A 12447-nucleotide genomic window follows, 5' to 3' on the forward strand; every position below is an offset into this window, starting at 1 on the left:
GGAAATTTAATGTAGCTAATTTTTTTATTGGGATATGTTTTAGCTGGAGGCCACAATTTTCAGGTTATTGAAGAAAAATGCGGTTGATTGCCTTTTGCGTAAGTTTCCCTAATAACTCGAAAACTATGTCCTCTAGCAAAAACATATCCTGCTACAAAATTTAACTACATTAAATTTCCTACAAAAAGATACTGTTCATTTATTTTTTAGGACTAGCAGTTTGTGCGTCACAAGCGAGAGAATATGGAAATCTTGCACGTGGTATTTGAAGGCATTGCAAGTTACATAAAAGCCATAAGTAGGGCCAACTGAATTACCCTATATAAGGAGGAGTCCGCCGAGCGGTCTCAGGCGTCCTGTCACGGTTTGCACGGCTCCCCCCGTCGGAGGTTCGAGTCCTCCCTCGGGTATAGGGTATGGGTGTGTTTGTTGTCCTTAGCGTAAGTTAGTTTAAGTTAGATTAAGTAGTGTGTAAGCTTATGGACCGATGACCTCAGCAGTTTGGTCCCATAAGGTCTTACCACAAATTTCCAATTCTTCCAAAGGAGGAGTCCCATGTGTCGTCCTCGCTTTTGCATGCAATACTACGCTCGTCCCTGTAATGAGTTTCATTTAAATACCCCATGTTATCTCGTAAATCTTTAAAAGCCTTTGCTGCAGTTCTTCAACTGTACCAAGGAGACTGCTGTACACTTCATTTCTGAGATGACCCCAGACAGAAAAATCCAGAGGATTCTGGTCTGGTGATTCCGGAGGTCAAGGTACAGGTCCTGCTCATCCTTTCATATTCGGCCATGTTGGCGCATTAGGTGTCGTCTTACACCAGCAGTAAATTGTGGCGGTGCCACATCATGTACGTACAACATTCCCCAATAACGGGTCATGAGCGAAATTTGAGCCCAATTACATGGGGTCTTCATCAACAAGTGTACACCCAAAATAAATTTGTACTCAACGTTTCAAACTGAAGTCAGATGCAGGTGGTAACCCTCATCTACATCATTTTTATGCCCTGATAAACATCATTTTGAGAATATTTTACGATAGGATTAATTCCAGTTTCATTTCAAATTAAGCAATAAGTAATTTTTCCAGTAATGCTGTATGAGTAGTGAAAGACTTTAAAAAATTATCTCATATATAAAAACTGTAGGCTATTACATGTTGCGATTAGAAGTACAAGTCATTTTCTCTGTTGTGGGATACTTGTTTTAACAGTCTATCTCACCTTTGTCGTTGTTGCCTCTTTTCTTTTCCAGTTATCATCGCATATATCAACTGCTACAGCGTGAAGTTGGCAACAGCTGTGCAGAATCTGTTCACCGCTGCCAAGCTGGTTGCAATTTTTGTCATCGTCTGCGGTGGAATGTACAAGATAGGACACGGTAAGGAACACGTCTCTACTATTCCTTCCAAAAATAAAAAATCGTAAGTAAGTGAAATAGATAATGAAGATGAAGTAATGGGATTTTCATGTCTGTTTTCGTGCCAAAGAATTTAAACCTATTTGCTAGAGAGGGTCGGAAGCTTTCCTGTACGTGTATCAAAACTGGCTTTTGAATTACTGTATGCAAAATAGGCAGTCCCTTCATGACGACACGCAGTCAGCTAACTCATATACATTCCTCGACATCTATTTAGCTGTGACTTATCTATCATTTATTACCAACTTCGATCGAACAGCTAATTTTTGTCCTTTCTTAGCGTAAGGTAAGCAGTAACGTACATTTTAGAAAAATTCTTAAGAAATTTTACACCTTCATTCGTATGCTTGAAACAATAGCCAAGACTGTTTAGCACAGTAGTTGAGTACATCTATATCTACATCTACATGGATACTCTGCAAATCACATGTAGGTCGGTATCAACAGAATATTTTCGCATTCGGAGGAGAAAGTTGGTGATTGGAATTTCGTGAGCAGATTCCGTCGCAACGAAAAACGGCTTTCTTTTAGTAATGTACAGCTCAAATCCTGTATCATTTCTGTGACACTCTCTCCCATATTTCGCGATAATACAAAACGTGCTGCCCTTCTTTGAACTTTTTCGATGTACACCGTCAGTCCTATCTGGTAAAAATCCCACACCGCGCAGCAGTATTCTAAAATAGGACGGACAAGCGTAGTGTAGACAGTCTCCTTGGTAGATCTGTTACATTTTCTACCAATAAAACTTAATCTTTGGTTAGCCTTCCCCACAACGTTTTCTATGTGTTCCTTCCAATTTAAGTTGTTCGTAACTGTAATACCTATATATTTAGTTGAATTTATGGCTTTTAGATTAGACTGATTTATCGTGTAACCGAAGTTTAACGAATTCCTTTTAGCATTCATGTGGATGACTTCACACTTTTCGTTATTTAGGGTCAACTGCCAATTTTCGCACCATTCAGATATCTTTTCTAAATCGTTTTGCAATTTGTTTTGATCTTCTGATGACTTTATTAGTCGATAAACGACAACATCATCTGTAAACAACCTACGACGGCTGCTCGTCAGCAAGGGGCCTATAACACTACCCTGGGGAACGCCAGAAATCACTTCTATTTTACTCGATGACTTTCTGTCAGTTACTACGAACTGTGACCTCTCTGACAGGAAATCACAAATCCGGTGACATAACTGAGACGATATTCCATAAGCACCAATTTCACTACAAGCCGCTTGTGTGGTACAGTGTCAAAAGCCTTCCGGAAATCCAGAAATACGGAATCGATCTGAAATCCCTTGTCAATAGCACTCAGCACTTCATGTGAATAAAGAGGCAGCTGTGTTTCACAGGAACGATGTTTTCTAAACCCATGTTGACTTTGTGCCAATAGACAGTTTTCTTCGAGGTAATTAATGTTTGAACGCAATATATGTTCCAAAATCCTGCTGCTTATCGACGTTAACGATATGGGCGTAATTAAGTGATTTAAGTTGCTTCACTACTCCGAGGATATTTACTTCTACGTTACTCATGTTGGCAGCTGTTCTCAATTCGAATTCTGGAATATTTACTTCGTCTTCTTTTGTGAAGGCAATTCGGAAGGTTGTGTTTAGTAACACTGCTTTGGCAGCACTGTCCTCGATAGTATCTCCATTGCTACCGCGCAGAGAAGGCCTTGATTGTTTCTTGCCGCTAACGTACTTCACATACGACTAGAATCTCTTTCGATTCCCTGCCAGGTTTTGAGACCAAGTTTCGTTCTGGAAACTGTTATAAGCATCTCGCATTGAAGTATGCTCTAAATTTCGAGCTTCTGTAAAAGATCGCCAATCTTGGCGATTTTGCGTCTGTTTGGATTTGGCATGTTTGTTTCGTTGTTTCTGCAACAGTGTTCTAACCTGTTTTGCGTACCAAGGAGGATCAGCTCCATCGTGTGTTAATTTATTTGGTATAAATCTCTCAATTGCTGCCGATACTATTTCTTTGAATTCAAGCCAATCCTGGTCTGCACTTACATTATTAATTTGGAACGAGTGGCGATTGTCTCTCAGGATGGCGTCAACTGAATTTTTATCTGCTTTTTTTGAATAGGTATATTTTTCGCTTACTTTTGGAGAATTTTGGGATTACAATATTCAATCTCGCTACGACAACCCCGTGTTCGCTAGTCCCTGTATCGGTTTTGATGCTCGTTATTAACGCTGGATTAGTTGTTGCTAAGAGGTCAAGTGTGTTTTCACAACAGTATACTATTCGCGTGGGCTCATTAACTAACTACTCGAAATAACTTTCAGAGAATGCGTTTAGCACAATTTCGGGTGATATTTTATGCGTACCTCCGGAATTAAACATGTATTTCGTCAACATATCGAGGGTAAATAAAGTCACCTACAACTAATATCGTATGAGTCGGGTACTCTAGTAGATATACCCACTTTGTTGTGTCCAGAAAGTTATACATGAAATATCCATGATCACTCATTTATGTAAATATTCTATGCTACACAAACAGTCATGTAGCACCCCTTCATATTCCTACACAAACTACTTAAGACAGAAGCCGTGAATTATTGTTTCTGTTGAAAGTAAATGTCCAATCAGTTTCTTTTCTAAAAATCGGGAAATTATTGACCAACTCTAGGCTATTGTTTTGAACAACGAGACTGTTATTCACTGCTGACTCCTTATTGCGACATGAATTATGTCAAAACTCGGCAATGACTTGAGTAGTAGTGTGCGAAACTTTCGCAACTGATACAGAATGACGCACGGCACATAAGATGAGACTGCGAGGAATGTTCTTAAAATTATGGGCTTGTGTAGAGTGATATCGACAAATGTATTTCAAAATCTTTATAACACACGAACGTAATGCGGATGATAGCAACTTAGCAACGTTGTTTCGTTGAAATCAGAGAGAGATAAAATCCATGGGAGAGAAATCCGTAATATCCAGTGCATCACACAATCCATTCAGGTCTGATGAGACCGCAAGGAAATCACACACACGAGGACAGGGTGAAAGTTGCTAGTCTGTTACAAATATGGCATTAAATATGAATAAAATATTCGTGATGTTGGAACATGTTACACAGAAAAGTGAGTCAAGCGTCAATCTGAGCTGCCGATCAGAGGCAGGGATCCGTGTGACATCGTTCTGGTTGTCTTGTCCGAAAATTACTTTGAGCAGATGGTTAGAGAACCAGCTCGTGAGAGCAACGTCATAGACCTCCTTCCAACAAACAGATTTAAACTTATCGCATTAGTTAACGTAGAGGAAGACAGGTATGTTCCGAGTAGGGTCTTAAGGGATGGGGAAGACCCACGATGGTTTAATAGCCGTGTTACTGCTACGTAAACAAAGAGAAGTTGATTCAAGAGAAGTAAAAATCTAGGTGAGAAACAAAAACTGAACGAAGCGAAAATCAGCGTAAGGAGAGCAATGAGAGAAGCGTTCAGTGACTTTGAAAGTAAAACTTTGTCAACATAGACGAGCAAAAACCGTAAGAGGTTTTGATTGTTTGTTAAATCAATAAGTTGCTCAAAATCATCTATTCATTCACTCAGTGACCATACTGGCACCGAAAAGGAAATTAACAGGGAGTAGGCCGAAATACTGAATTCGGCCTTCCGAAATTGTTTCACCGTCGAAGATCGTAACACAGTCCATCCTATCAATCGTCGTGCGAAAGTCGAAATGACTGCGGTGAAATATCGAGAGTTACTAGCCAGAGCAACCTTAAGTGGAATGACCACATAAAACAAATAGTGGGAAAAGCAGGTGCCAGACTCAGATTCATATAAATAATCTTAAGGAACTGAAACTTATCCACGAAGGAAGTTGCTTATATGGCGCTCGTCCGACCGATTCTTGAGTATTGTTCATCTGTCTGGGATCCCTACCAGATAGGACTGACTACTACGTAGTTATTGTTCTATTCCTGTAAGGTAACCAGTAAGAAGGATCCCGTTTGAATCCTAAAAGAAACCTGGACATCCTTTGCACCGCTGCGATTACTGTTTCATTTATGGCCTCCAGTGGCCGAACCGCTTCACTAACACAGCAACAAATACTCGTAAAAACAAGTTAGGTTCTTTTCAGGTCAGTCTCAACATAGCTGAGAAAGTAGTTTTTGTATTTGATGTTGGTCAGTCTTCACCAAAGATTGCCCACATCTTGCACAAAGGTTTCTCGTAGTTAATTTTTCAGAAAAATGCTGCTGCTGGTACCTGTTCTTGTACAACAAGACTTACGGTGCATCGTCCGCCATATCCCATTAGGTGTATGAAGCAACGGTACCTGTTCTTGTACAACAAGACTTACGGTGCACCGTCCGCCATATCCCATTAGGTGTATGAAGCAACGGTACCAGCAGCAGCATTTTTCTGAAAAATTAACTACGAGAAACCTTTGTGCAAGATGTGGGCAATCTTTGGTGAAGACTGACCAACATCAAATACAAAAACTACTTTCTCAGCTATGTTGAGACTGACCTGAAAAGAACCTAACTTGTTTTTACGAGTATTTGTTGCTGTGTTAGTGAAGCGGTTCGGCCACTGGAGGCCATAAATGAAACAGTAATCGCAGCGGTGCAAAGGATGTCCAGGTTTCTTTTAGGATTCAAACGGGATCCTTCTTACTGATTACCTTACAGGAATAGAACAATAACTACGTAAGTCTTCTGGGGCAACTAGACGAAAAATACGTGATAAGAGGCCTGGATAATAAAAGTGAAAAAAAGGTTTTTCCATCAGGATAATGCACCTGTGCGCAAATGTTCTTTGGCGACTAAAAACTGAAGAATACCAACTATGAATCGGTTTAACACATACTCTATTCACCGATTCGACACCCTTTTGCTCCATTTAAACTTACGTCTAAAGAAATTTGTGGCTGATAAACGCCTGGGGTTCAATAAAGTGGTTATGGCAGTTTTGTATGGTTATTTTATAAATTTTCCACAATGAAAATTCAAAGAGGAAATGTGCTGAATAACGCGTTATTTCATTCCCAGACCGAGCACTTTTCATCTAACCTATTACGTTTATTACGGTTTGCTGTGAAACTTTTTATATAAAGAGGAGGGGAAGGGGCCAAATATTAAGACAAATACTGCAGGCTTGCCTCAAGTTCCGCTCCGTTACTCCACGTTTGTTTGACGAAGCATGTAAAACTGTTCTTTCGCGAAAAGAATAAAATGCACTCCATTAAATGATATATCCGTAGGTCGTATAACAGAAATCTCTTAGCGTTGTCCAGTGACCAGTGCTAGAAATTCTTGTCTCGAGATCGCACAAGCCCAGTCCTGGAATAAAAGAAGAGATCGCTTATTAACGGCTCGGGCGCGAGGAGGAGTTGCAGTTCGAAGAGGGGACCCCCGGCTGATATGACGCGCGCTGCAGCCGCGTGACTGGGTCGACGAGAGTTGTAGCGGCCTGTGACGTCAGAGGTGGTCCAGAGATCAATATGAGCGCCAAGCGGCGCGCGCCGGAGTTCGGCAACCCATTCACGGCGGAGCTCCACAACTCCATTGACGCGTCGCAGACCGCGCGTCGCGCCGAACGACTTCGCCGCTACTTTGGGCCACAAGGAGCGCGTGCAGCGCAGCTCCCGCCCTCACGAACAAGTGCTCCACTTTTGTTTGGTTCTCTGGCCCCATGACGTGTTTACAGGTACACTCTCATCACGCATAGCCACGAGGACATAAACAGCACCTTACAGCAAATTTGAAAAATGGCGTGCGTTCATTACCTGATTCACAAGTTACGGCAAGAAAAAGGAATAAAAGTGAGATAGTGTTAATCCTTTCATCCTTCTTTACCTCCTCTGCATTACTGCAGATGACGTGTCACAGAGCACTTTTGTACTGTGCATGCAGAACACGTGAGGTGCCTAGGTGTTTCCACTGCTCTGTGTGGAATACACAAGTTCCTGTACACTTCGCTAACCTGCTGTCTTCATGATGATGAGGTCCCCAGCGCAGAAAACAGCAGGCAGGTCGTGGATTCTTTTTCTTGAGGCTGAAATTAACTTCGCAAGGAACTGCTGCTACGAATAAACTATAAAAATGGTTCAAATGGCTCTGAGCACTATGGGACTTAACATCTGTGGTCATCAGTCCCCTAGAACTTAGAACTACTTAAACCTAACTAACCTAAGGACATCACACACATCCATGCCCGAGGCAGGATTCGAACCTGCGACCGTAGCAGTCACGCGGTTCCGGACTGAGCGCCTAGAACCGCACGGCCACCGCGGCCGGCCGAATAAACTATAACTCAGTTGGGATGCCACTCGCGTTTTTATTGATATAGACACGAGAATCTATTCTTGATCACAACGTATTGAACATATCTCTCCACAGTCATTATATCTGGCTAAAATAACATGAAATACATCCTGCCACGGACAAAATGTCTGGAACCGTCAGAACTGGAGAATAAAATTACATGAATCAAATACTACTATTACAGACAACATGCCTGTACCTAGCGACGGTCGGAACTGTAGTAAATAAAACTGCATCAAGCAAATACTGCTATAACAGACAATATGTCTGTCTACTGGAACGGTCAGAACTCGAGAGCCGGACTGCCCGAGACACTTCGTGCGCCAAGCCAGCAAGGCGTGACACGAACGCCACCGAAGTGCATCGGCAGTAATATCGTCAGTCTTTTGTTTTAGTAATACTTTGATTTTAATAATTTTGAAATGGCTGATTGATATCTGGCTGTTGAGAGATGTTTATTTTAAAAAAATGAAGTAATTTGGATGACAGGTTTAATTAATAATAGCAACTAAAGTGTAACGTTTTGGCGCCCTACCGCCGAACAAAGCAGCCAATCACAGAGCTGCAGCATCATGCAGGCGGTCTTTCTCACGGGAATAGTACCGAATCTAACATCTGTCACCGGTACCTCATCCCACATTGCGTCGTCTCTACGCTTCTTGCATCTCCACTGCCCAGGGAATAGCTTCCTGGAGCCTAAAATGATGGCTGAATAAGCCAGAAATATTACAAAGTACCGTACCAGGAAAAATCGAAAATTATAATCTTTTGTTATTTTCTGACTTTATTCTCCTGTTGTCACTCAGAGATCGCCGACTTACATTAGTGACGTCACACTCCAGTTGTGTTGCCAAAATCATCGCAGTTCTTCGACATGTAGCAGTATTTGCGTCTCGTCGTGAGCTTCACAGTTACTCAGAAGAATACTGCATCAATTCTTAAACACTTAACCATCAGATTGAAATGCTCATCCAGAATAAATGATTTCAGATTAGGTACATTGCATAATGGCATAACTCCATGTAGTCATTCTGACTCAAGTTTTCTGTCGTTTTCGTCAATCACTTGAGTGCTATTTACTTCCAATGTTAACTTTTGCTCCATCGCTAATGAGCACAAAATCGACCAAACATTAAACAAAACCATTCCTATCACAGCATGTGTGTGTGTGTGTGTGTGTGTGTGTGTGTGAGAGAGAGAGAGAGAGAGAGAGAGAGAGAGAGAGTAGGAGGTGGATTTGGGGGGGGGGGGGGGGGGGGTTAGTCACCACTTTAGCAAGACCTTTCTGTTAGTTAAAAAAAATACTTCAGTTAAATTGAAATTCTGTGCGATATTGCGTACAATTTTAAAAAACTGAAGTACGCTATTACCATTATGTTAGACACGAATATCTTAACGGATCGTGTATTTCAATGAAATATGATTTTCTAATTTTTCAAAGTAAAATTATTGAGTATTCATTCGATTTCCTAACGAAAGAAGAAAATTTTAATCGACATTAACACCAAAGACGAAGTATTTTCTCAGGTGAAGAGGAATGGGACAAGGAAGCAGCAGTGACATATTGACGAATCATGCCGTTATACCCCTGTGTTGTTCAACAGACCCAAATCTGAAGGGTTGTACAAGGATTTGAAGCCTGCTCCTTCCGCATACGGGAACACCTCCCTTGCAGTTGCGTCACCTTGCTCGGTTTAGTGTCAGTTCTTGTATGGGACCTATCTTAAAAGCACGGGTTTTCGAGTTTTCACAGTCTGAAATGTGACGAGTAGTCTCCGTGAATGAACACCTAACAATGCCTAGTAATTTGATGGCTTGCCCTCTTAACTCAGTGCGCCATTGTAAAACTAATATGAGGCTATTCACTGCCCCGAGAGCGGGCGATATGCTCTAGTGAACGGGCAAGACTATCAACTTAACACATCGTCGGCAACAAGGTCAGCAGACATAGAAAAGTCTTCAAGTGGAGAAGGATGCTACAGGTAATTGCACATAGCCTGTTGGAAAGTCTCGTTGCAAAAATCAGTACGGCGTATGGCTGGATAAGTACTCGAAACCGAGTAAAAGTCCAACGTCTTTAAACATGTCACTACTTCGCTCAGACACCGTAGGTCTTGCATGACATAACAAGTTGCAAATCTCTGATTTCGAAAAATACAACGACCTACGCCGCGAACTTGATGGAGATGAGCTGCTCTCCAAATCATTTACCTGCTGTCGGCAGTTATGACGTCAGCGTCCTCCAACCCGCACTAAACACGACTGGTGTACCTGCTGAGCCACAGCGCCTTGTCCACCCACAGTCGCACATGTTACTCTCAGAGGCCACTTCACGGTGTCAGGAACACCTTTCTTTGTTCACACGTTCACAGATAGAACGGGTTGTTCAGTGCTTATATATATAACACTCTCAGCTTCGAAAAAGGCTCTTGAGAACCAAGCTATCAGCGCAAAGCTCTTTCATTATACACTGAAGCGCCAAAGAAACTGGTATAGACATACGTATTCAAATACAGAGATATGTGAACGGGCAGAGTACGGAGCTGCTGTCAGCAACGCCTATATAAGACAACAAGTGTCTGGCGCAGTTGTTAGATCGGTTACTGCTGCTACAATGGCAGGTTATCAAGATTCAAGTGAGTTTGAACGTGGTGTTATATCTCCGAGGTAGAGATGAAGTTGGGATTTTCTCGTGCGACCATTTCACAAGTGTACCGTGAATATCAGGAATCCGATAAAACATCAGATCTCTGACATCGCTCCGGCCGGGAAAAGATCCTGAAAGAACGGGACCAACGGCAACTGAAGAGAATCGTTCAACGTGACAAAAGTGCAACCCTTCCGCATCTCGCTGCAGATTTCAATTCTGGGCCATCAACAAGTGTCTGCGTGCGAACCATTCAACGAAACATCATCTATATGGGCTTTCGGAGCCGAAAGCCCTCTCACGTACCCTTGATGACTGCACGGTACAAAGCTTTACGCCTCGCCTGGGCCCACCAACACCGGCATTGGACTGTTGATGACTGGAAACATGTTGCCTGTCCGGACGAGTCGCGTTTCAAATTGGATCGAGCGGATGGCCGTGTATGGGTATGGAGACAACCTCGTGAATCCATGGATCCTGCATGTCAACAGGGGAGTGTTCAAGCTGGTGGACGGTCTGCAATGGTGTGGGGCGTGTACAGTTGGAGTGATATGGGACCCCTGAGACGTCTAGATACGACTCTGACAGGTGACACGTACGTAAGCATCCTACCTGATCCCTTGCATCCATTCATGTCCATTGTGCATTTCGACGGACGTGGGCAATTCCAGCAGGACAATGCGACACCCCACACGTCCAGTTCCTACAGAGTGGCTCCAGGAACACTCTTCTGAGTTTAAACACTTCCGATGGCCACCAAACTCCCCAGACAAGAACATATTGATCATATCTGGGATGCCTTCCAACGTGATGTTCAGAAGATATCTCCACCCCCTCGTACTCTTACGGATTTATGTACAGCCCTGCAGGATTCATGGTGTCAGTTCCCTCCAGCACTACTTCAGACATTAGTCGAGTCCATGCCACGTCGTGTTACGGCATTTCTGCGTGCTCGCGAGGACCCTACACGATATTAGGCAGGTGTACCAGTTTCTTTGGCCCTTCAGCGTAATAATGAGGTCGCACCAGCACTGTAATGTATACAAGTAGGAGAGGAAGGCTGCAACTATTACTAATAAGTAGATAGAGAGTCTTTTCGTTGGTTCACACACCCATATCTTATGGAGGTGGGGACGGGGGGATGAATGAAAGTAAGAATAAACATTGGGAGAAAACAATAATACAAATTATAGTCATTTCAGCATGTCAGGCGTCCCTCAGAAGGTTCGAATGGGGAGGTAAGGATGAATATTAATAAGCATTTGTGACAACATTCATGAGACATCAGTGGAAACATACATCGGAATGAGGCACATTAAGAGAGCAGTATCTGTAGCACAATACTACTTTCTTACACAGAGCCGGAAGTCGTACGTTTAAATTCGTTCTGTAAATCTATTTACCGTTATAACGTCCTAAAAGGACAAGCTTCTGTTTAACATAAAATCAGTATAATTTTCAACATAACATGCTTTGTAAAATGTAAACTTTCACGGACGAAAATGTCACAATTAATAAAATGTCTCGGACTGTCATGCTTTTGAAAATTTGCTTTGTTATTACCACAATTTGTCATAAATATAGCTCACTGATTTGTCCTTCGACAGGAATGTCGTAGAGATCAGTGTTGATGAATTGGTGAGCTGTTTATGTGAATCAGGTTTTTATAAGGTTGGTTGCGAGAGAAACCTCTACAACAATTTTTCAGATTCAGTGCGCCAAATAACTCCAAAATATGAGTATAATGAATTCATTTTGGGTATATCTGTAGTTTTAAGGAGGACAAAATTGTCCATTCCCGGAAAATTCACGGACGCTCCTACGACCTGTGTAGACTTGCTTGCTGCGGGGGGCACCAGTGAGGGCAGGAATATCCTCCCAAGGGCTCTTTCTGATATACGAGTGAGCTGCAGGGCATTAGCGACTCCTGAGGACGTTAATGCCAAGCGGCGGCTACTATACGGTCTCGGGAGCTGCGAGCAAAAGGAATAAGTCTCATGCCAACGGCTATGCAATGTGTAGTACGAAGTTAGTTTACTGCTCTTCTCTCCCGAAAGACAATGGCGTGTTGTAAGCAAG

General features: G+C 42.4%; 1 protein-coding gene across 2 annotated transcripts in view; it reads left to right on the forward strand.

Moving 5' to 3' along the window:
* LOC124722124 (b(0,+)-type amino acid transporter 1) overlaps positions 1 to 12447 on the forward strand; it is a 579051-nt gene that overhangs the window by 433078 nt on the left and 133526 nt on the right. For both annotated transcript variants that reach the window (XM_047247330.1, XM_047247329.1), the window contains exon 5: positions 1260 to 1385. In XM_047247330.1, coding sequence (XP_047103286.1) covers positions 1260 to 1385 — 126 coding nt within the window. The remainder of the gene's footprint in view (positions 1 to 1259; positions 1386 to 12447) is intronic.

This window comes from Schistocerca piceifrons, chromosome X, assembly GCF_021461385.2.
Source record: "Schistocerca piceifrons isolate TAMUIC-IGC-003096 chromosome X, iqSchPice1.1, whole genome shotgun sequence".
NCBI lineage: Eukaryota > Metazoa > Arthropoda > Insecta > Orthoptera > Acrididae > Schistocerca > Schistocerca piceifrons.